Here is a 24,878-nt window from a genome sequence, read left to right on the forward strand (position 1 = left end):
AACATTTCGGACTTGGAGAAAGGCTACCGCCTAGTGAGCTTAATTGTATAGACCACTACGATCATATCCTATGGCATCTTTGAAAGCTTGGATGATAAATTGGTCGAGGGAGGATCAAGAACATTGAGTAAAGTTTGAAACCTTTTTAAAAAATCCCTAATAGATTCTCGAATTTTTGTGAGATTAAATAAGGCGTGAGAATCCTGTTTAATCTCGTGAGTTATCTCGATAGTGATCAACAAACTTCTTAGCTAATTTCGGGAAGTTTCTAATTGATTTGGAAGTAAGAGAGTTGAACCATACTAAAGCATCACCTTTGAGAGTGGTGGAAACAACTTACAAAGCAATTGCATCATCATTTTCCATAGCCATTTGGGACATGTAGTAAAACGGATGAGTGTATGGATCTCCATTCTCTTCATCATACATTTCAAGTCGAGCTTCTTGAAGTTAAGTAGGGCTTAACGATAGTTCTGAATATAATCTGAAAATGGATAATGTTGAAAACCCATTACGGCTAAGTCTCTGATTTGGTCATTGCGAGTACTTCTTCCTCTGATTGCTCTTGCTACAATATCTTCGACAGTCCTTAGATCGAGTCCAGCATTACTTTCTTCCGGGAAATCGTGTCGGTGTGAATGAGTAGGCCGATATCTGTGAGCATATGAGGGAGGAGTCAGAACTCGATGTCGATGACCACGTGAACCAAAATTTACTCGTCCGGAATGACGAGATAGGGAGTAGTCAGGAGTCCGGGCTCCATGTCCGGAATCTGTCCTTCTGGTTGAATGATGATCATGAGTCCGGACTCCATGTCCGGACTTTGTCCTTCTGGGTGAATGATGATCATGAGTCCGGACTCTGTCCTTCTGGTATTATGGCGAGAATCTAAACCTAGTCTGTCCCATACATTGGATTGTGCTGGAGGAACTGGTTCTCACCTATCATCAGTAGCATTTCGATTCCTTCGCGGTGCTGATGAATGTTGTTCAGAACTATCTGGAGAGGGAATTCTAGGCCTTTTCCCCCTAGCATTCCGGAGTCTTTCATTCTCTGCAGTAAGCCTCAGGATTTCTGATTGGAGTTCATCCGGATTGGGTTGAACTTGTTGCGGATGGCGTGAAGATTCCGGAACATCCTGGACAACATTTTGTGGGATGTCACTGGCGTGTGTGGCATTGACAGGAATCATTCTACGCTGAGTAGATCGTTGGGAGACTACAGGATGTTGTTGGCCATTTTGGCCATTGGTTTGTGATCTGGTTTGTGCTCTTCCCATTGGTGTGGATTTGAAAAGTACAGACGGCGCCAAATGTTTGGAATAGAAATTCCCAAACACAATTAGGGTTGTGAAGAGTGGATTGATTGACCAAAAGAAATGAAACTGAACCTTAGAAGGTCGCCTTTCACGCCCCAATCCAAAGCAGGGGATCAAGTCGCCAGCTTTTTGCTTTGCGTAGTTCTGAAAGTGAGAGCAGACTCTTATAAGAAAGATCTGGATTCCAAGATCCGGATCCCATTCTAACCTCCAAATCTCTGAAGATTTTGGTTTATCTTCTTTTTTTCCTTCTGTCCCGGATTGACTGATCGGGCGTGCCTATTTTTCTTTCTTAAACCTGTGCCAGATGCACTTGTAAATATTTGGATCTGGACCAAGTCTGGAATCATGTTGGGTTGAATCCAGAATGTTGGGCCAGAGTCCGGAAAGGTGATGAGCCGGATCCGAGTCTGGAAAAGAGTCTGGAAACACACCGAAGGTGGGGCCCAAACAGCACTTGTGCCAGATGCACCTGTAAATATTTGGATCTGGACCAAGTCCGGATTCATGTTGGGTTGAATCCAGAATGTTGGGCCAGAGTCCAGAAAGGTAATGGGCCGGATCCGAGTATGGAAACACACCGAAGGTGGGGCCCAAACAGTACGCAAATCAATGATCGAGGTGAAAGCGTTCCTCTGGTATTGGATGTCGGTGGCACACAGTATCAATTATCGTTTGACTTGGTGTTAAGCTGGCACTCGGTTATTATGGGATCCGCTCTAGGTGTTACAAACATTTGATAATGTAAGCCTCTCAGTAGGCCTTGTGAGGATCTCACTCACTTGTCTGTTCTATCTGCTCTGCACAAATTCATCAATAAAGATTACTTATAAAAAAAAAGGAAGCAAAAGACAATGAGATAGACAACATTGGGAAGATGGTATCAACCTTGTATACATTACATTACAATATAGTACAATATACAGACGGAATTGTGAAGATGGCCGCCACACAATACTTTGTTAATCAACCTCGAGTGGAGTACAATATGTATAAGGATGGACGTGTTCACTTATCACCCTCAAAATGACAGGTTTCTTGCACATACTCCCTCATTAGTCTTGTGTTGGATTCGTCAACCATCTGCAAAGAATCAATAATGAATAACTATCAATTCTGAATGTACTGAACTTTAATCCATCAAGTACGATGTATTAAGACTATTTCCAAAATATATAACATGGTCTTAATACATCGTATATTTGAAAATGTAAGCCCATACCAGTTTTGGTTTGGTAATATGGCACTTTGTTAGACATAGTTTCTTGGTTGGTCATATTCAAGTAAGAAGCATTCAACGCATATCAAAGTCACTCTACTCACTCTACTCATTAAGACTAGTAGGATAACTTTGATTTTGCACTGGAGTACCGTATGATTTCATACTATCTCCTTGGGAGAGTAGAGTTTGTTATGTTTTGTCTTATTATATGTCAATCCAGCAATGCTAGTCGGAGATGTGCTTCATATGCTTCTTTTCTACTTTTTTATCCGAGCCAAGGGTTTCCATTGCCACCAGCCCACCAAATAGTACCTATATACTTTCTTTAAAACACCACCCATTATAAGTAAGGCAGACATATCATATCAAAAGAAAAGGAAAAAAAAAGAGAAAAAAGTGATGAGACCTTGTATTTAAAAAGCCTTGCGATCTCTTATTCGATTTTAACTAAACCAGGTTCATCGAAAAATCTACAAGTGATACATCGACATACATTTGGCAAAGACGTCCCAAGTAAACAACTATCTTCAATACTTAGGATACACTAAATAATCTAGGCCTTCATGCCTCAGTGTAATGCAATCTTTGATTGCCTTCTGATATCTCTGCATTGGAACTTAATCTACTCAGGAAACAAAAAACAATTAGTAGATGGACAGAATTGGGAATATGGTATCAACCTTGTATATATTACATTTACAATTGGAGTACAATATACAGACCGAATTGTGAAGTTGGCCATCTTAAGATACTTTGCTATTAACCTCGAGTGGAGTACAATATGTATAATGATAAACAGGTTGCAGGGCTGTAGCATATGTATTACTTATCACTCTCTAAGTGAGTGGTTTCTAGCACATATTCTCTCATTAGTCTTGTGTTGGATTCGTCAACCATCTGCAAAGAATTAATCAAAGAATAACTATTCTGAAAAGTACAAAGATAAGTAAAACAGATACATTAGAAATTTATGTCGACCTTGAGTGCTAGCCGCTTCATATTATCCCACTCAAAATCTTTTTTACAATATGCAGATCGAACCTGAATTTTCATTCCCGTTACTTTCCATAATATATATGAAATAGAATGAATACTCGATAACATGAAGCAATTTCAGTTCTCTGCTAAATAATGGTAGTTACCTCTAAAATGCGCAGGGCTGCCATACACAGTTGCAGATTTAATTATCCCCATGGACATTCATTTACAAGATAAACACAAACTGTTAGTCCGTTCTTCCATGCTAAAAAGATGCTAAGATAGTGGGCATTACGGACTAACATAAGTCACTCTGTATTATAGGCCTACGTATATGACACTTCAATACTGCGAGAAAACACTTGTTCCTCATTTTTTGGATATGTAAGATTGTTTACGTGCCTAGACCTGCGGTTACAACTTCCACAAAGTTGACCAACAAAAATTTTCAAGGAATGAGTTCAATCACAACAGATGTCAATGCACCATTAATATGCTTTAACCATATCTGTGGGGTTAAATATATCGTGGAACACGTGCATGTATATGATGATTTAGATTTGTTGTAAATATTAACATTCTTTTCTTACAAGAAGGCCCAAATGCTACCACGCCGACCAGAATTAGCACTTATGCATTTATATCACGAGAAATTTTTTTTGGAAGCCATTTAGTTAGTATTTCGTAAAAACTCCTCTTCCCAAATTGAACGAGTTTCTCATAATGCTTGCTCTGTTTTTAACAGAAAGAGATGCACCATTTAGTATGATTATGATGCTTGATTATTTCTTCTATAGTTTATTCATGTATTATGTCTAGCTTAACAACTTTTTCGTAATAAAAAATTGTTAATAACTAATGGTATTATGCAATAAAAAAGAGACGATGAAGATGTTTATAACAGTATGTAGATTCAACCTACCTAGACCCTGATGCCTTGAAGACTCACGCATCAAGTTAGCACAAAACTGGTCTCCATCATTCAGCGAATTTTTGCTTAAGAATTCCATCAACTCCTCATATGCTTCAGGATTGTAGCTCTGCTCTGCCAAATAACTGTAAATAAATGAAATGATCGATATTCCAGATAGAATTCATCATATTAAAGTGAGCGTGCATGCTATATTGCTAAGTAATAGAACGACTATTTATCGTGCACGTCTCACATTGTAACAACTTCAACTCCATTAAAGTTGATTAACCTAGTCGTATGTTTACTGTCTCCAAGTAAATCTATTCAACCAACAATTCGTTATGCAGTTGCTTGAAAAAGAATAGCTCAAGGATAATGGATGGACGAAAAAGAATAATCGTAAGTGACACTGTATAGATGTGTGCATCATTGCACAACGTATTTCTAGAGGAAACGAAAAGTCGCTCTTCCTGAGTACAAGGAGAAAAAGTACAGCACATTAAGAACTAAACAAAAGGTAACTTCCAAATCTGAAATTGAGGTTACTAGGTTCCCTAATGCAAGCTCGTTATCCTTGCTTGATTATCAAACTTCACAAACAGCGGAAGTCGAAACTAAGCTGACCAGACATTAGTTTCAGGCTCCTGATTGACAAATAAAATATAAACATAGAAAATCAAGTGTTTTGGTTCCTGAACATTGACTTCTGGCCTGGAGACTTTAAGATATTTATGGCTACTAGCTGGAATAAGGCGATCAACTTGTTAGGACTCTGAAGTTTCTGTCTCTATTGATCTAATATTAGTACTTCTTCCATGACCTCTTACCTTACATATTTACAAGACATGTTGATATGGAAAATTTCTTCTAGGGGAACCTATCTAAAGACCTCCAACTACTTTCAGTATTTAAAAGATTCACTACTAAGATATAAGAAGCATCAGAATAACTGTTGAATTTGCAAAATGTGTCAATGGAAGTACTCCTCTGGAACTTAGTACTTAGATGGCTACAAATTCTGGCAAGAAAGAAGGGGGAAAATTAGCTCTTCGAACATTGCCCTCTGTTTTGGACAAGATATGTAGTTTTATTTTGATTCCACTTTCCTACAAACGTTTGGTTAATCAATTTTCTTTCATCTCCCTTCTTCAAGTTTTATGACAAACATAATCTCGAATTGCTCTTCTGCTTTAAAATTTAAGGCGCCATAACAATGTCACCTGGGAAGATATAGATACAAAGGCAACGTGTTTGGTAAACTTCATCTCTAACCCTTGATCTTTTCTCCCTACACATATGGTCTGTTCTGTCGTTTCTCTTATTTGATCACTGTTGGACACTGTTAAGTTTTTTGCATAACTAGCATATAGTACAGAAACCATATACTGTTTCTCCAATGGCTTAGGCCATGTAAGCCATCCACCCTTCTACCTGGAAACAATAGTTGGTTTGCTCCACCTTCGTCCTATGTCAAACTTAATGTGGATATTGCTTTCTTTTCGGAATGTAAAACTATTGGTATTGGTTATGTTATGTGTGATGACAGTGACTATTTCTTAGCAGCAGGCACAACCAGAACAAGTGGACGAGACGCCGAGGAGGGAGAGAGCAGAGGGCTCAAATGCGCCATCCAATGGGCATACGTCCTAGGCTACCAGAGAATAATACTAGAAACTGATTGCAAGACAGTAGCTGATTTTTGGAATAGACTGCCTGCTAACATCGGGAGGACAGCCTGATGCACAAGAATTTACATCCTCCTTTGACTCCTTACTTGTAACCCATGTAGATAGATCTTGTAATAAGGTTGCACACCTGTTAGCAACCAGGGCTATTCATCTCCAGGACTGTTTCTGGGAGTTGGAAGCACCCATTTGGTTACAAAGGCTTCTGCAGGATGATCTAAGTCAATGTAATTATCAGGTGGCTGCAGCACCATAGATGCATATCTATATAAATATGTATCTCTCATGTGTTTACCAAAATAAAAATAAAAATAAAAATAAAAAAAAAAGTAAAACACAGCGTCTTTTAATTTATTTAATACAAAGACGAATTCTTGTGACTTTGTCGTCTTTTGTGTCACTTTGATACGAGATAAGAAATCAGACACCAACTTGGAAGGACTCGCATGTATATATACTAGCCTTTTGGGCACGCTCAATGAGCGTGAAATTTATTGTGAGCTACATGTTCATACGTATAAAGATTGTTACATATAATCATCTACTATACAATTTTGCTATTTTGCATGTGAACATATGTAAAGGAGAGGAAATATAAAGGTTGAATCATGCATAGACAGTATAATTCATAATTGCATAAATGATAGCTCAATTTGATTAAAAGCTCGGCTGAAATATACAATCACTCCAATAGACTAATGCGTAGATGAAAGCTCAATTAAACCAAAAAGTTCAAATATAAATAATCGGAACCCGAACCCAATCGTGTTTATAAAATTAAACCGATCCCAAAATTCCAATTCAAGATATAAATGTTCACAAATGTAAATATATTGAATTTGTGGTGTAAAATAATGTAAATTTCAAATTTTAGAATATATCAAAATTTCATCCAAAATTTCAATCTAGAACTTTTGAAATTTTGGATGTGAGAGTGAAACTGTGAAAGAGATGTGAGATATGGAAGAGAAAGAATAAAGAGAGATAGAAAGAGATATGAGATATGAGATATTGAAGAGAAGATAAGATGAGATATTAATTTATTAAGAGAGAAAAAAAAAAAAGATTTAAGATATTGAGAAGAAAAAGAAAATAGAAAAAGAAATGAGATATTAAGGAGAGAAAGAGATGAGATACAGTAAATACGTTTGTACCTATCCTTTACCTCACTTATTACGTTATTTTGTTTATATATTAATGAAATAATTGAAAAGCACCAGGGGCAGTTTCGGTATAGAAATTATCTGATTTGTGAATTTGTCTTTAGTGGGGGTATCTAATGTTCATTTTAACCCTTCACACTATCAGCTATTACATATTTTTGCTTTGGCAATAACTCAAATAAGTGAAAACAGTTAGGGGCAAAATTGGAAAACAAAAATCCAGTCGACCCAAAATCTACTGTTACTCAAAGAGTTCTCTTTACAGAGTAAAGATTAGTAATATTACAAGCAAGGACCTGCATTTTTGCTATTGTAAACAACTAAACAAGGTAATTGACACCCTTTTTTTTTAAAACAGACAATAGTGAAGAGGCATTTCTTTCAGAATGTGGCAATCTATTCAATGTACTAGACACTGGTTAAAGAGAGATACACCTTTAGTGGAAATATGAAACGTTATGGTGAAGAGTAGAATCTTATGAAAATGTGGTACTAAAAGGTGTTAGCACTGATTCAAGTGGCGTGGAAAAGGTGTGTCCAAACAACAGTAGCTTGACCAATAGTCACCACAATTCTTCCAAAGAACTTTGCGACTTTTGGAAGTTCAATTCCTTTCCTATTTACACCCCACTTAATATGCATTTCAAACGCACAGAATTGAATTGAATTGAATCTGTCTTCTTCTTGTCTTTCTCTTCTCTAACATCCATTATCCATACAAAAGCCAATATCTATATAAACGATTCACATGTGCATTTTCGTAATTTGTCAAGTTTTGTGTGAGAATGCATCAACAAAAGCGGTTCAACAAAAGTATTGATTTGAATGCATACAGAGTGTTGTATCCTTGGAGAAGGACGTTTGCCAAAACCAAAAGAAGCATAGCAGGGACCAGTCCTTCTTAAGAAGATTATGTCAAACACATGATAACTCTCATTATTTAAGTAGGTTTGTATCAGTAAAATTCCCAATTCACATTTTGTTTTCTAGTAAATTTATATCACAGATATCTTACAATCCTTCTGAAGATTGTTCTTCTGAAATCCCTCTTAGGATTGTAGGAAATACGTGATAGAGATTTACAAGAAAATAAGGAAAATGTGACTTGGGTGAAGGAGGAAAAAACAAAACAAATGAATAATGCAGAATTAAAGTAAACATAATAGCGTTGATCAGAGTGAGTTTTGTGTACGACACAATCTCCTTGAGAAGGATTCGTCCCCATTGCAGTGCTTATGGTCTTGTTAAATGTCCTTAACCAACAATGCAACACTCCATACGTATTTATGCTACACTACAAGTCAATCCGTCTGACGAATCCGAAATGTTGGGTGTACTCTCACATGCAGAAGTTCATGAAACTAAGAAACCTGAGCAATGACGAGAGAGAGGGGAGAAAGAGATGAAAGGACAACATCCCAGTGAATCCCATTCCTATTTGGAATGCAAAACATCTAAGGTATGGGATCAGTATTGTCCAATAGACATGGTATCTATTCAAATAGTCATAGTGACTGTCGGTAAAGGTTTTGTGTTGTTTCGACGCACCTTTTCCAAACTTCTTGAACCAGCGCCAAAACCGTCCTAACACCTTCTCAAATTAACTTGAACTGACACAAAGACATTCCAATCTTTCATGAGGAGCTGGTGCTCCACTAATTCTCAAAGGGACAATGTTAAAAGACATTTAAGTCTCTTATTTACCGAATCATGAAAAGTGTTACTGATTAGTCTTCTCTCTAATATATCTATATTAAGTGCTGTATGCGAATTGAAAACAAGGCTGGTCTCTTAAAAAGACCAAAACGAATTTGAACAAAGAAAAGTTTGTCTCCATTCAAATCAAAGCCACCATTCACCAACCCAGAGAAGAGAAACCCTGTTTCACTAACCGTAACACATAGAAAGAGAGAATGACCAAAGGAGCCAAATGAGCCTCAAAAATGGTTCTGTTGACATCACTAACACAAGATGCGAAGATTACACTATTACAGTAGCATGACTCCCGGTTATCTTCCAAGATACTTTATTCTATTCCCCCTCTTGTATGATCACTTGATCAGTCTTTAAATGTCTTTGGGCCACACCTTCGTGGTACAATTTACTTCAATTTCAGATCCATTTTATCTTCTAAATAAACCGTAGAATTTGGGTTTCTGATAAGTGTTGTCAACAAAACAAAAACCAGTTGTGTTCAACCTCCGCCTCTCTCCCTTCAATCTTCTTCCGTATTCAGAAAGAGAGCCACAAAGACTTTGAGTTCGATAACGCCTTTAAGCTTGTCAGCTCAACTCGCAAACAGCCCCTCTATAACATTACATAGAAAGATTAACATATCCTGAAGCCATTTAATATGAAGAGCCCCAGTATAAATACGAAATCTAAATGCATGAAACAAAAACAATCCAATCTTTATTCACGCTGCTAAGTCTCTCAGAGAGACTCTTAATCTTGCTTAAGTCTCCTACATTTAAGCGTCTTCCAATTGTTACTCGGCATTAAATTGGCATAGGTTAAATCCACATCTTAAAAGATCTACTATGTGAAAATTACCCAAATTCTAAACATTCGATGTCCACTTAATGAATCTGATACACCCCTTTCGCGTGTATCTACATCTTGTATCACAGCCTCAAACCAGGGCTATCAACCTATATATATATATTCCTTCACACTGAAATTTAAATTCTTCTGACCTAAACCAAATGTATTAACTTCTGCTATTAGACAACACTCCACATGGCAGCCGTCCCTCAATAGAAAATCTTCCCTTCAAAAAATTGTAACATTATTGTGTTTGTTTTATTCTCCTAATATAATAAGTGCATGTGAGTTGCACATCCACCATAATTATGTAAAACATTAATAGGAGATAACAATTTCAAATTCCATAGTCAGAAAGGTGGAGAATTAATAAATCACCTCAAGCTGTGCAACAACTATTTTGACAGCTACATAAGTAAAGAAACCATGGAGATTCTTTGCCGCTTTCGCCTCCGGTGACGCCTCCCCAAATCCTGTAACAAAGCAACTCATCATCATCATCATCATCATCATAAAAACAAAAAACAAGAAGCAAATAGTGCTCACCAGGGACAAACATTTTGTGACAACGGAGTGGAGTTGGTTGACAAGATGAGGTTCTTCGTTTGCATGGCCAAAAAGGGGAAGCAGCTGGGAGTGAGTTTGTTTTGGGAGTGAAAAAAGTGAAGTGAGAAGAAAGTTGGAGAACGGAGGATTCCATGGTTGATCGAGGGCTAAATGGTAAAACTCACTGTTAACTGAATCTATCTATAAACTAAAAAGAATATCTTTACTGTTTCGTCTCTGCTTTACACGTGGAATATCCATACGTCTCAACAACATTCCGTATATATATATATCGTCAATACCGGCCAATATATCGGTTCTGTAGCAATTGAGAATCCAGATATTGTAGCACACGTCTGAAAGTTGCAAAATAATGGTGTGATGTATAAACTATCAAAAACATGAAAACCAGAGTTTTAGTACCTGGACCCAAACGACGGCCAGATTAATTTTAGAGCTAAGTATGACCGTTTCTCCGTTCCTGGACTAGGACAGTTTTGCTGCCACCTCCACAAACAAAGCCTTTTTAGTGTCTCTGAGATTCCAACAAACCCTTCACTGTTTAATCTTGTACGTATTTGGGATTAATCTATTTTATATATATATTTATAATGGCCGGCCAATTTCTCTAGTTGTCCTCAATCACACCAATATTAGGGCACACTATCAAGTTACACTTGGAAGTATATCTTTATATCAATAAGTATTCCATCTCTCAGGATTTCCAACTTTGAATTGCATTTCTAAATCTAAACTATTATAAAAATCACGACTCTTATCTACAGTCCTGCAACAGTAATAAAATATTTTTTTTTTATGTAACTCTAAATCTCTTCAACTTTACTATTTTGTCTTTATATATTTTTTAAATACCAATAGTAGCCTCTATAACATATAGTAATAATAATTGAAATAGAAGGATAAATATGGAACTAAGAGCATTTTTAGGAGAGCTACGAAAACAACACCAAAATTTTGAACCAAAAAAACACCAAACCAAAAAAACACCAAGCAATTTTAGGAGCAATATCAAATTTTCGACATCAAACTACGCGGTTTTGGATAAACCGCGCCATATAGCCCACGCGGTTTTGCCAAAACCGTGCGGTTTTTTTGAAACCGCGTGCTATAACTATTTAACCCTCTTGGTCATACGAGGTTCTCTTCACTTTTCATGTTCCCTCTTATCTAAACTCCTCATCTCTTTGAAAAAAAAAAAAAAAATACTACCAAACTCTTGACGATTTTTCAATGGATCATTCATTTTCTTCTGATTCATCTTCTTCTGATTTTTCATCGAGCTCGAGCTCGAGCTCTTCAAATAATAACACTGCAGTTAAAACTCGTAAATTAGTGGCTATTGCTCTACCTTTGGTTCGACATCTTTGAGTTTATTATCGCAAGAAGAAGCGGAGTCTTCTTATAGACCACATGGTGGTTCGAAGAAAGGAAGAAAATGTAAGAATCGTCAGTACGAGGCAACACTGGCTCGTGTAAATGCTAACAACTTCGGCGCAAATCCTATATTTCGTGACCATGACTTTCGATGCCGATTTCGTATGGGTCAGTCATTATTTACTCGTATTTTCAATCATCTTAATCATAATGTACCATATTTTCAACAAAAAGTTAATAGTGTGGGTAACTTTGGGATTAACCCAAAAATAAAAGTAATTGCTGCTATACGAATGCTTGCTTATGGGACTGCAGCTGATCTAGTAGATGATATGTTACATGTTCTTTGAACTAATCGTTCATGAATGCACGCGCTTATTTACGTGATGGAATTATTAGAATTTTTGGAGGTGAATACTTGCATAAAACCAAAATGCTGCAGATATTCAACATTTGCTTGAAGAGTATGAGGAACGCGGATGGCCTGGAATGCTAGGAAGCATTGATTGCATGCACTGGCAATGGAAGAATTGCCCATCCACGTGGCAAGGGTCTCACACTGGCCATAAGCATAAACAAACAGTGATTTTAGAAGCAATTGTCGATCGTGACGCGTGGATTGGCATGCTTTTTTTGGAATGGCGGGTTCTCACAATGATCTTAATGTGTTTGACCGCTCACCAATATTTGATGATATAGTCAATGATGAAGCTATTCCTTGTAACTACACTGTGAATGGTCATCATTATGATATAGGCTATTACTTGGCTGACGGTATTTATCCTAATTATGTCACCTTGATTCAAACGATTGCTAAACCGATTATTGCACAAGACAAACATTTTGCAAAGAAGCAAGAAGCTGCTAGAAAAGACATAGAGCGGGCGTTTGGTATATTACAGTCGCGTTGGGATATTTTAGCGAATCCGTGCAGGTTATGGTATTTGGAGAACATGGCTACTGTTATGAGGGCTTGCATCATTTTACACAATATGATTGTAGAAGATGAACGCAAAACGGATATCCCGCAGTATATTCCTGATTTAGAAATACCAAGTAGAGAAGGTACATCTGAAGATCAACGCCAATTTGTTCTATCTCGTTGGGCATCTGGCGTTGAGAGGGTTCGTTCAAAAGTTATTCATGATAGATTAAAGAATGACTTGGTCGAGCATTTGTGAAGTAGGCGTGGGCGGCGTGGTCAGACTTGATTTCTATTTCTATTTGCACTTCATTTGGACTTTGTGTTTATTTATCATTTCAATTTCTATGTATTTGTGTTCCAAGTTTATTTCTATGTATTTGTGGTTTTATGAGAATTTTGTGCAACAAGTTTATTTCTATGTATTTGTGTTCCAAATTTATTTCAATGTATTTGTGGTTTTATGAGAATTTTGTGCAATAAGTTTATTTCTATGTATTTGTGTTCCAAGTTTATTTCTATGAAAGGATTTGTGTATATGAGAATTTTGAAAATACAAAGTAGACTCTGCCAAATTTTTTTTAGAATGATAAAAAGTATCAACTTTAAATTAAGGTAACTTAACTCAAATTAAAAAAAAATATTCAATTAAAGTACATTTTATTTAAAATCAAAATACAAACGCAAATTAAAGTATGTCATTAATTAAAAGACAAATTAAAATTCTAAAATTAAAAGACATACAAACTCAAATTTAGACTATGCACTACTTTGACTACTACCAGTGATATTGCCAAGTCGATTCTTCATTTTTTGTAAAATTTCTGCCCTTTTGAGTTGCCAAATTTCGCACTCGTCTTCAGATAATCCTTCTAATTTCATTCATAGTATTTTCGCATCATTTTCATCTTCTCGAACTCGGAGCGCATCTTTCTTCAATTGAAGTTTTTCTTTTTGGATTTGGAGCTTCCAATCCATCGAACTTTTCTTCAATTGAAGTTTTTCGAATTCCATCTCATCTTTCTTCAATTATCTTTGAGCTTCCAATTCATAGCCTTCTTTGGTGGTTTTAGAAAGTTCCATCAGAAAATTATCAAGTTTCTTAACGGATTCCTCCAATTTAGAATCACCTTCTTCTTTATCTTTTTGCCTTTTTTTCTTGTCTTCTTTCTTTCCAAGAGGCCTATCCTCAAGCCCATGAACTTGGTGTGGATCATAATCCATTAGTTGAGTTGTTGCAGTTGATATTGGAACGGATGAACCTCCTTCCCCATTGTTTGACTTCGACTTTTTGGTGGGATGCAAATCATGTCTCAACTGTAGCCTCTTCCATTTGGGTGAGTCTCTCACCATATTATAGCATTGCATCCACTTCCAAACCCTATTATGCATCACATATGCACTTATTGCTTCCTCAACCTACCAATTAAGCAAAAACTAAATTAGAATTGAAAAATGTATTTGTAAATCAAAATAACAAATAAAAAGTAAATACTTACCATCATATTGTCATTATAGCCACTTGGAGAAGATGCTTGAATCTTAGAAAATATAGCATGAAACTTGTTGATATTAGCTTGAATGAGAGTCCAACGGTGTTTCATGCCCGTAAAGTTGCGTTCGGTCATTCTTCCTAGATTTGCATGAAATGCATTTAGAATTCTAGTCCAAAAATCGTTCGACTTTTGCTCATTTCCTACTACACCATCTTGACTAACTTGTAACCAACTATTGGTGAAAGCAACATCTTCTTCTTATATCCATGAAACCCCTTTAGATTTTGATTTTGGTTCTTGACTAGTCATTGTTGTTTTAAGAGTAGAGAGTAAAGAGTAGAGAGTAGAGAGTAGAGAGTAGAGAAAAGAAGTGAGTGTAAAACTATGGTGTGAGTGTTTCAATTTATAGGGTTAGAAAGATATAGCCGTTTTTTGTCCGTTGTTGTCATTAAGAGCACGCGGTTTTGCCAATACCGCGCCATAGAAGCCCATTTAGCAGCCCAAGTCCACGCGGTGTTGGCAAAACTGCGCGATTTTTCTAAAACCGCATAGGTCATTTGATACAGCACCAACCCTATAACCAAATATTGGCCAAAGACTGCATTAGTAATTAACTAGAAAAGTGTTCATACTGTGACCCACCCCTTTGAACTATAAAAATTGTTATCAAAGAGTTCATTTCAAGTATACCGAAAACACACAGTTTGACCTTCAAAACACAAAGACATAGGATAATCACAAAACTTTTGTATTTTAATCATTTTCCGATACACTAAGCAGGGGCATTATACCTGGCCAGCTTTATTTATGATTATAGAGAAGCCTGCTAAAACCTTGAATTATATAATAAGGCTTAGAGTAGGCTTAACTCAATAATTGACTATTAATAGAATATCATGATCCTTTACAATGACCGGGATGGCTTATAACCAGAAATAATTCTGTCGTATGCTGTGGAGCATTTTCTGATCAAAACATACAGGGAAGAGAGGTGATGTATAAGCTAAATACTGCTGCATTTATATCCAAGTGTTTGATGTTTTGTGTGTATGTATGCCAAGTCAAGCTAGGAATTAATGGACCGCAACGCCCTTTCAAAGTCCCATGTCTACTAAAAATTGGACAAGCAGCACTTGTGAGATCGTTGATGGTTGCACAAGAGACCTTTCAAACTGTCCACGCCTAAGATCAATTTGAGTAGACTATCTAGGCTAGCTTTCTAGTACAGTACAGTATATATACATCGGTGGGGATATTAGGTCCATCTTCAACTTGTTAATGCAAACAATTAGCATAAAAACAAAGTCAGAAGTTAGTATGAAGTAGAACGAATCACAGACAACCAATGATGACAAGCATGATTTAAAACTCATTAACATAATATATTAAAAAAAAAAACAAAAGCAACATTTGAAGAACAGTTCAACATTTTATATCCATTGACGCCACATTTGATCAAAACCAATGTTTTGTATCCTCATATGAACTCTTACTCCAAACCTTTCCACCTTTTTTTTTTTTTTGCAAAGATGAATGTTCTTGTGTTCTGTGTTCTTGTGTTTTTATGTATTAAAGCGGAAGCTACATGTAGGAGAGGGTGTCTTGCTATAGCATCATACTACGTTTGGGAAGGATCAAATCTAACTTATATTAGCAGCATTTTCGGCGAAGATATAAATAGAATTCTTCAGTTCAATCCCAATATTCATAACTCAGACAGCATTCAGTTCGGTAGTAGAGTTGACGTCCCATTTTCATGTGATGATTGCGTAAATGGTGATTTTTTAGCCCACACCTTCAACTATGCCATACAATCTGCAGACACATATGCCAAGATTGCTAACATGGTGTTTGCAAACCTTACAACAGCAGATTTTTTGCAACGAGTGAACCATTATAATGCAACTCAGATACCAAACTCAGGCAATATGAATGTAACAGTGAATTGTTCATGTGGTGATGAAAGTATTTCCAAGGCTTATGGATTGTTTGCCACGTACCCGCTTCGTTCAGGAGAGAATTTATCCTACGTGGCTAATGTTAGTGGCGTTCCGGCAGCGATGGTGCAGAGGTATAACCCAGGAGCAAATTTTAGTCAAGGGAGTGGGCTGGTTTTTCTGCCGGCTAGAGGTTAGTTATTTTCTGTACCTAAGACTTACTCCTATATCACCAAGGTTGAACCCGTTCCGTTTCGGTTCATGACATGCTCAGAAACTGGACTCTAGTTGATTCTCAAAATTTTGTTCAGATGCTTTAGGCTATTATAAATGGATTCCGTCTGCTTTCTCATTTTAGCTTGAACTTCCGATGATGGTTAAAGTCTACCCGTTAGAGAAATATATACATTTAGCTGATTTATTATGATTATTAATGTATATATACCAATTGTTAAAGACGATTTTATAAAAATGCTTATCAGCTAGCTTCTGATATGTTTTTGTCTTATTAGTTGTTTTTCTTATTAGCTGCTTGTTATTTACTTGTCTTTATTAATACCAATTGATCATAATTGGTGTCTTATTGGTTGTCATCTTGTTACCTGCCTACGGTGTCAACATCTTTAATGAATTATGTTTTAGTGTCCAATTTGGAACAGAAATGTCCAGCAAACCATGGGTTTAAATCAAAGTTGAGGCACATAACCAATCACATCTGTTTTTTTTCAATAAAAATTAGGAACAAAGAAGTGAAAATAAGCTATAGACTAAACATTAATTTCGTTCTATTTCATCCCAGCAACATTATTATTTAGGAATATTAGCAAGAAAGACTTGTATAAACTATGGAGATAAGTTATGCACATTGTACCAATTGATTATGCACATATGGAGATAAGTCTTGTTAATAAATGCAGCAGACTAGTATGAACTATGAAGCTGTTAAAATGTAGCACCAAAATGCACATTTTGCCTCCTGCGTCTGTTGTGACTTGAAATTGCTCACCTTTCTTCTTGGTGTTGTTTGCAGATCAAAATGGAAATTTCCCGCCTATGAAATCAAGGTAACTTATCCATCTATAACTATTTGAGCTAATGGCTATGGTTATTTTTATTTAATTGTTCAAAGTTAACTTTAATGTTGTCTAACACAAATCCTCTTTTGCTTTTACTTTCTTCATTGCAGCACAGGTGAGCAAGTCTTTCCCTAACTTCTTTGGATTACGAATTAGATATTTGAAGGAAGGCCTTAATTGTGTATTGTTAAACAGGTTTAACGAGTGGTGTCGTTGCGGGCATAACAAGTGCAGTAGTAATTTTTGCACTCTTGATTGCAGTTTGTTTGTATGTTGTAATATCTAGAAGAAGGAACGAGAAGGCGGCATCGTTGCTCCCCAGTTCACGTGATGAGTATTCTATTCAAACTGGACAAGGTAGTGTTGCTGAGCAATTAAATTTCAACTATATATTTCCATAGTTATTCAACTGAAAGCAGATGGGATGGACATAGTGGGTCGACTTCCAATTAACATTTTTAACCATTTGTATGCGGAAAAAACCAATAATACACATGTGTGCAATAGGATCCTGTATTACTCTGATTTTGGTATTAAATCGAACGGAAGAAAGAACTCATCCAGCCGATGCCAACTTTTGGGCTGAGGATTGCGACTTAGAAGAGTTTTTTTCATTGCAGTATAAGTGAAGAACTAGAGGTGATGCTAGATGTAATGAAAGTTTTACTATGGGCTTTGTTACCTATGTAATATTTATTAGATAACAGTACAGGGAGGAGAAGCTTATGCTTTGATTGATTTAATCATTTCCTCCACAATTGGATGATGCTACAGGTTCTGGAGCAATCTTGAATAAAGCTCTGGAATCAGTTGCTATGGTTGGTGGTGCTTCACCGGGGTTTACTGGTATAGCAATGGACAAATCAGTGGAGTTCTCGTATGAAGAGCTTGCCAGAGCAACCGATGACTTCAATTTGGCTAATAAAATTGGACAAGGAGGTTTTGGAACTGTTTTTTATGCAGAGCTGCGAGGCGAGGTTTGTATCACTTCCCAATATGAGTTATCTTAAGCACAATGTTCAACCTGGAACTTATCCACCATATGCTGGGGTATTAGGTGCATGATTAGCTGTGCTTATGCTTATCGATAAATATTTTACACATTTGTTTATCAAACATTGTTTACATTATGTCTTGGCTAGGCCAACCACTCCATCTAGATTGACGCAAGTGTTTTTAATTTAATTTTTTCTACTTTGTCTTGATCTTAATCCAAAATATTTGCGCCGTGCTTTCCTTTAAATATACGCTAAACACGATGGTTAAAAACTGTTTACATGGTGAACCCTGCACTTTAAAGGCATTCGGAGCTATACCACATAGGGTTTACAACATCACAGTATGAAACATATACTTGAGTAAAAACGAACAAGGACTACTGGATGCATCGATCAGCAAAGAACGTGGGGGGAAGTTTACTGGAAAGGTGAATTTAGTTGGAACTTTCAAAAGCAATGCCAAAATTTGGGATTCCGTCAAACTTGGACACTAAGAAAGCCCAATATATGCAGAAGTGTAGAAGAAATTAAAATACCATCTTTTTCCTTCTTCTGTGAAAAATGAACATCAACAAACTGTCTGTAGGTTTTTCAAATCTATTTCTACTCTTTCAATCTCTGAACCATTTTGATCAGAAAATGGTTTTCCTGATGCTTAATATGTACTTGTTCTCAAATAACATGCAGAAAGCAGCAATCAAAAAGATGGATATGCAAGCATCAAAAGAATTTCTTGCTGAGTTGAAGGTTCTAACACATGTTCACCACCTGAACCTGGTATTGCCTTTCTCCATAACAGTGAATGTTGGGGTTTTAACAACATATTTGAAGATCAAATTATGCTTAGAATAAAATGTGTCACTATAGTTAATGCAGTCCAGTAGCACTCTCTTCTGTACTGATTACCGTGAAAAAAGAAGGGTCATTTTATTCTGATTTTGTACTAAGGAAGCATGACAACCATGTGGTGTCTGAAGTTGTGCACTGTATATGTTTATCAGTCAAACACTTTCTTAATCATCATAATACAGTACCAACCGCAAGTTGCATACATAGTCTTCTTCATGAACAGGACCCGGTATTTATAGTTGGTGTCAGTTCAACCTAGACTAAGGTTGTTTAGCTAAAGAAGTATGTGTACTACATCTCTGCTTGTTTACTTGTAAACTTTCCAGGTAAACTGGATCTACGACAAGGAATGTTTACATAAGGATGCTTCTAGTAGAAGTAGGTGTTTACGCCTATTAAAATCTACCCATAATGATGCAGATACAGGTAAAACTTTGCTGTTTGAAGTGGCAGAAAAAATTTCACTGAATTTGCATCACTTTCGGTGGATCTTTAGTGGTGAAAACAACCTCAATCTACATAAACATCCTCTGTTCAAAACCAAAATGACCTGGGAAAGTTTCCAGGTAAACAAGCACAACCTATGCATACTGGTGGATGAAATGACAGGCCTCTGCAGAGTGGCGCTTTGCAAGGGCATCCTTAACGCTGCAATCTACTTAACTTCCTCGTTCAGTAAATCGACTAAGTTAAGATATAAGGAGTAAACTCAACCTTGAAAAATTCGTGCTTTGATGCAGTTGACTACTCAGTAATTTGACTTGTCCTGCTAGTTCTTCAGCGGCTCTGTTTGAGCAACGGTAAAATGGTACGCTGTGTCCTCCAGTTAGCTGATCCCTCTAAACCTGAACAAATATTTCAGTCACTCTCTCTCTATATACTTTTTTTTTTTTTTTTTTTTTTTTTTTACTATTGCGGTTGCTTATTTTGGAAGTCCTTCAACCTCAGGAGTTACAATACAAGAGTAATGACCCAAGATTCTCTTGTTTCATTTTATTTCCAAATACCCTCCCTATCAAAAGTTATTTATTTCTGGCTTTCTGCAGTACAATATTGCTAGATAAAAGTGTAAAACATTCTTTTAGCGCATAATAGCTTGATTTATCGTATTTTTCTATTTTTTCTGGTACTTTTGTCTTCCTTACATATAATCTTTTAGAAGTACCATTTGTCTTCATTACATATGAGTTTGAATGTAATGCAGGTACGCTTGATTGGATACTGTGTTGAGGGTTCTCTGTTTCTTGTTTACGAATACATTGAGAATGGGAACTTAAGTCAACATTTGCGTGCCAAAGGTGATATCTATAGTACACAAATGTAACTTTAAATCTTTTATGATAGTCTTTTGCTTGACTAAACCTGTTTTGGGTGAATTATTTTGTTTTAGAGGGTGAACCTCTTCCATGGTCTACAAGGGTGCAAATTGCTCTTGATTCTGCTAGAGGTCTTGAGTATATTCATGAACATACTGTCCCTGTTTACATACATCGTGATATCAAGTCAGCAAACATTTTGATTGACAAGAACTACCATGGGAAGGTTGTAATAGTCCTCTTCATAGAGTAGAGATTTTCTTAAAAGCTTTTGTTTTAATCTAACATCATTACTCGAATTACAGGTTGCGGATTTTGGATTGACAAAACTTACTGAAGTTGGAAGCACATCTTTGCTAACTCGTCTTGTTGGTACATTCGGTTACATGCCTCCAGAGTAAGTAGATTGCTGTTACTTATTTGTTGAAATATAAAATTGATTATCTTTTGTTTTTTCATTTTTTTTTTCGCCATGTTGTATTTGTATGCTTACAAGGTTGAAAATGAAAAGAACGGCAGTTTCTTGTTTGAGAAAGCTTGTTTTTAGATAACTAAGAAAGCTAGTATAGCTTATCCATTTATTCCTTTCCGATAACTACACAATAACATTTGAGATGTTTGCATATTAAAAGTAATGTGGATATTTCAAGAGTCCATGGTGGAGTTCAGGTGGAGGCGTGGAGCATTTTCAAACTATAAGACCAGAAGTAATAAGTTGAATGTAGTTTGACATCAGGGAAGATAATACTATGTGAGACCGGTTCCTCTATAACCGGGTACAGAGATCAATCTCACACACATCTCGTATCTCGGCGCACACACACACATCTCGGAGCACACACACAAGTATCAAGGCACACACACACATCTCGGATTCAGATCAACGGCGAGATAACACGGTTATAGAGATGATCTCTGTACCCGGTTGTAGAGATCTCGACTCCATACTATGTAGAAGAAGCTTCACTAGTATGATTGTGTAAAAATTTGAATATAGTGAATGAAGACATTGAAAGGCTGAGTATACAAATACCCCAAAAAAAGAGATACTACCTCAAAAACAGAGTTGGCCCTGAAAAGAGTGACTGATGATGTTTACAGCTTATAGTAAAACATCGTTAGTAAGATATTCAGAGTTCAAGCTTTGGAGAGGCAATCTGTCACAATCACCAACTGACAATTTTATCAAGCTTTAGTAACTGGGGTTCTTTCCTGCAAGCACTTCAAGCTATTACCTATTAGTGAGTACTTCCTATTTAAAATGGTAAAATGGTATTTGTCAATGACGGACTCCATATTGTGTTGGGCATACCAAAAAAAAACAATTATTACAAGTGTCATTGGTCCCAAAAAGTCTAAAAAAAAAACAGTTATTACAAGTGTGTCATTGGTCCCAAAAAGTTGAATTCGAAAACCCCAAGCTTAAACGACCCGGCTAGGTCGTTCGTTGTGAAACCAAACGATCTGATCATACCGTCTGGACTAAGTCCAAAACGATGTGGCCATATCGTTTGAGATTTGAACTTAGAAAAAAACTTACTGGTGTGGTCACATCGTTTGGACTAAGTCCCAAACGACTTAGCCACACCGTTTGGGACTTAGTCCATACAATGTGTCCACCCCGGTCAAGAGACAAAAAAACAGAACTTTATATTTTTCAAAGTTTAAATCCCAAACGGTGTGGCCATATCGTTGGAATCGTTGGGGATTTTTTAAGTCCAAATCCCAAACGACATGGCCACATCGTTTTGGACTCAGTCCCGACGGTGTGACCAGACCGTTTGGTGTGCACAACGAACGATCTAGCCGGGTCATTTAAGCTTGGGGTTTTCGAATTTTCTCATTCAGCCACTGTACACATGCATATTCTGCCCTAATCACGTGCATATTCAGCCCTAGTGTTTAATGTTAGTGTTAGGATATAGTTTTCATGATTTAAGATTTAGGATGGTGGAAGAGAAAAGAAGAGAAGGGCTGAAAATAGGAAATTCACGTTGATTTGGAAAGTGCCTAACACAAAACAATTTTTTGAGAACAATAACACAAGTGTAATAATTATTTTTTTTTTACTTTTTGGGACCAATGTCACATTTGTAATAGTTGTTTTTCTTTCAGTAACAGACCCAATAAAATCATGTTTGGTAATTGATATTTATGTCATATATTTGAATCTGTTCCTCAAAAGAACACTACTACACGTGTCAATCTTAGAAGAAAACTGTGCTGCAAATCAGGAGAAGCGCATCACAATATTTGACAACCTGTTACTGTTTGCCGTTTACCATTGGAAAGACCCCTTTTATGTAAGGACTTAATTTATGACAAATTCTGAACCTTTTGATGATCCCCACTGTACTGTTTTGTAGGTATGCTCAGTATGGTGATGTTTCCCCTAAAGTAGATGTCTATGCTTTTGGAGTTGTCCTTTACGAACTTATATCTGCCAAAGAAGCTATTGTCAAAGCAACTGAATTGATTTCTGAATCAAGAGGCCTTGTTTATCTGGTTACTTTCTTTGCCTTTAAGAGATAAACTTCAATTACTATACAAGGAACTTGTAGAAAATGTTTCGTCTAACTTTTAAATCTTATTCAGTTTGAGGAAGTTCTTAATCGGCCTGACCCGAAAGAAGATATCCACACGGTGGTTGATCCCAGGCTTAAGGACAACTATCCAATTGATTCAGTTTGTAAGGTAAAAATAGATATCAGCGACGATTGCTTGCCATTAGTTTTAGATGTGTATTATGACAAATGCCGACTGTTTTTGTTGCAGATGGCCCAGCTTGCCAAGGCTTGCACACATGAGAATCCCCAGCTGAGGCCAAGCATGAGGTCCATTGTCGTAGCACTCATGACTCTTTCATCCTCTACTGAGGATTGGGATGTTGGCTCCTTCTATGAAAATCAAGCACTTGTAAATCTAATGTCAGGAAGGTAGCAAATGCATCATGTCAATCATCAATGTGCTTAAAAGGTAGCCACTTAAGTTTGAGCTGATAGATCCCTATGTAAATGACTGTAAAAAAGGGGAAATTTTATTTTAGGAATAGTTAGTTACTATTGGAAACAAGATTTTTTTTCAGTGTTTGGAAACATGGACCAAAGAGACAAGAAACCTATTATGTTGTATGTTATATCATCTTGATTTATCAACCAATCAATGGAAGAGTCATAACTTGTAGATTTTTCACCTACCTAATAGACCAATGTATGATCATCTCGTTATGCAGGATGATTGACTTGCAATTAGTTACTCGATTTTGAAAGTTAGATCAATTGGGTTGTTAAAGGCTGAACAACGAAACAAATAATAGACATTATATGATCGATAATAGAGCGGGCTTTCCCACCATTACATTCACCAGAATTTACATATGAGCATACATATATTATCCAAAAGTCTAAACACTCCGATTCCTCTGCCCGGTGTTTTCTTCAGAGCTTTCAGAATACTCAGTCTAATTACGGGCTATCTGAGCTGCGTGAAGTTGAAGTCGCTGAACCATATGATCTTCTTCTGTAGTTGTTTGTAGCATAATGCGCCTAGCTTGGCATGTTTTATGGGTACTTCAATTCCATGTCGAATTTAAGCACTACTGCATGTCTCCAAGGGATGGAAGCCCAGTTACTATACCCACAGCTATGGTGTTACCTTCGCTCCGAAGAGTACACCTCCCCAGCTGTGGAAAATTGGAATACTTTTGCATGACCATGGTTGGTTGTAACTACAAGACTCTTGGTACTTCAACAATTACAAATGAAATTTTCAGCTCTCCTTAAATCTCCCAGTCTCCTTCCCAAGGTACAGAAAAACCTGAAGTGACTTCAAGAGTCCCAAACTCTTTCTCGTAACCAGAAATCTCCTTGGAAGCTGGAAGACGCAATGATCCTTTTCCCCTATACAGCAACGCCAATATTGAGAACACTCTTATGCGACCAGATGGTTGTTGAATCGCCCAACTCTTCATCAACACTGAATAACGTGAGTAAAAGTTTGCAGCATAGATGAAGCAGTATTAATCAATAATCTACTGCAACTGCAAACTTTCTTTGATATTATCTACCTATCGATACAGTCGGCTCCTTATAGTTTGATACATAATACAAAATATCAGGATATGGGTATTTATCGATAATCAATTTCTCGATATGTATCATTGGGAATATTTGATATTATTTCACATGCAAATATCGTGAATATATCCAAAATATCGGCAAATATCATGGATATTGTAGATATTTATTGATATATCATAATACATTATTTATATTTATTTGAAATATAATAGTAAATATTAAATAAAATTGTTACATATACAAAATATCACCAAATATTGTAAAATATCTCCAAATATCACAAATATCATAAATATTGCCGATATTTATAGTCGTATATATCTCATAACATATCGTGATATTTATATATTTTTCTCATATCGCGATATATCGTGATATTTTGTACTATGGTTTGATATTAAGAACTTTTAAGTCCTTAATCAATATTAGAATGTTATAAAA

At 36.5% G+C, this 24,878-nt stretch overlaps 2 protein-coding genes across 2 annotated transcripts; one reads left to right on the plus strand and one right to left on the minus strand.

Annotated features, from left to right (window-relative positions):
- Nucleotides 1–3,201: 3,201 nt before the first annotated feature.
- RBCX1 (Chaperonin-like RbcX protein) lies at nt 3,202–10,678 on the minus strand. Its single transcript, XM_086584720.1, has 6 exons — nt 10,370–10,678; nt 10,202–10,296; nt 4,441–4,558; nt 3,683–3,699; nt 3,519–3,581; nt 3,202–3,437 (listed from the first exon to the last, which is right to left on the minus strand). The coding sequence occupies exons 1-6, from the start codon at nt 10,521–10,523 to the stop codon at nt 3,363–3,365; spliced, it is 522 nt and encodes a 173-aa protein (XP_086440846.1). The 5' UTR covers nt 10,524–10,678; the 3' UTR covers nt 3,202–3,362.
- A 4,940-nt stretch (nt 10,679–15,618) lies between these two features.
- On the plus strand, nt 15,619–23,554 carry LOC147475450 (lysM domain receptor-like kinase 3). The gene is made up of 12 exons (XM_086582111.1): nt 15,619–16,312; nt 17,150–17,183; nt 17,306–17,310; nt 17,391–17,552; nt 17,970–18,172; nt 18,881–18,970; nt 20,247–20,340; nt 20,433–20,584; nt 20,664–20,755; nt 22,725–22,863; nt 22,954–23,052; nt 23,134–23,554. The coding sequence occupies exons 1-12, from the start codon at nt 15,664–15,666 to the stop codon at nt 23,296–23,298; spliced, it is 1,884 nt and encodes a 627-aa protein (XP_086438237.1). The 5' UTR covers nt 15,619–15,663; the 3' UTR covers nt 23,299–23,554.
- The last annotated feature ends 1,324 nt before the right edge of the window (nt 23,555–24,878 follow it).

Source organism: Coptis chinensis, chromosome 9, assembly GCF_015680905.1.
Source record: "Coptis chinensis isolate HL-2020 chromosome 9, ASM1568090v1, whole genome shotgun sequence".
NCBI lineage: Eukaryota > Viridiplantae > Streptophyta > Magnoliopsida > Ranunculales > Ranunculaceae > Coptis > Coptis chinensis.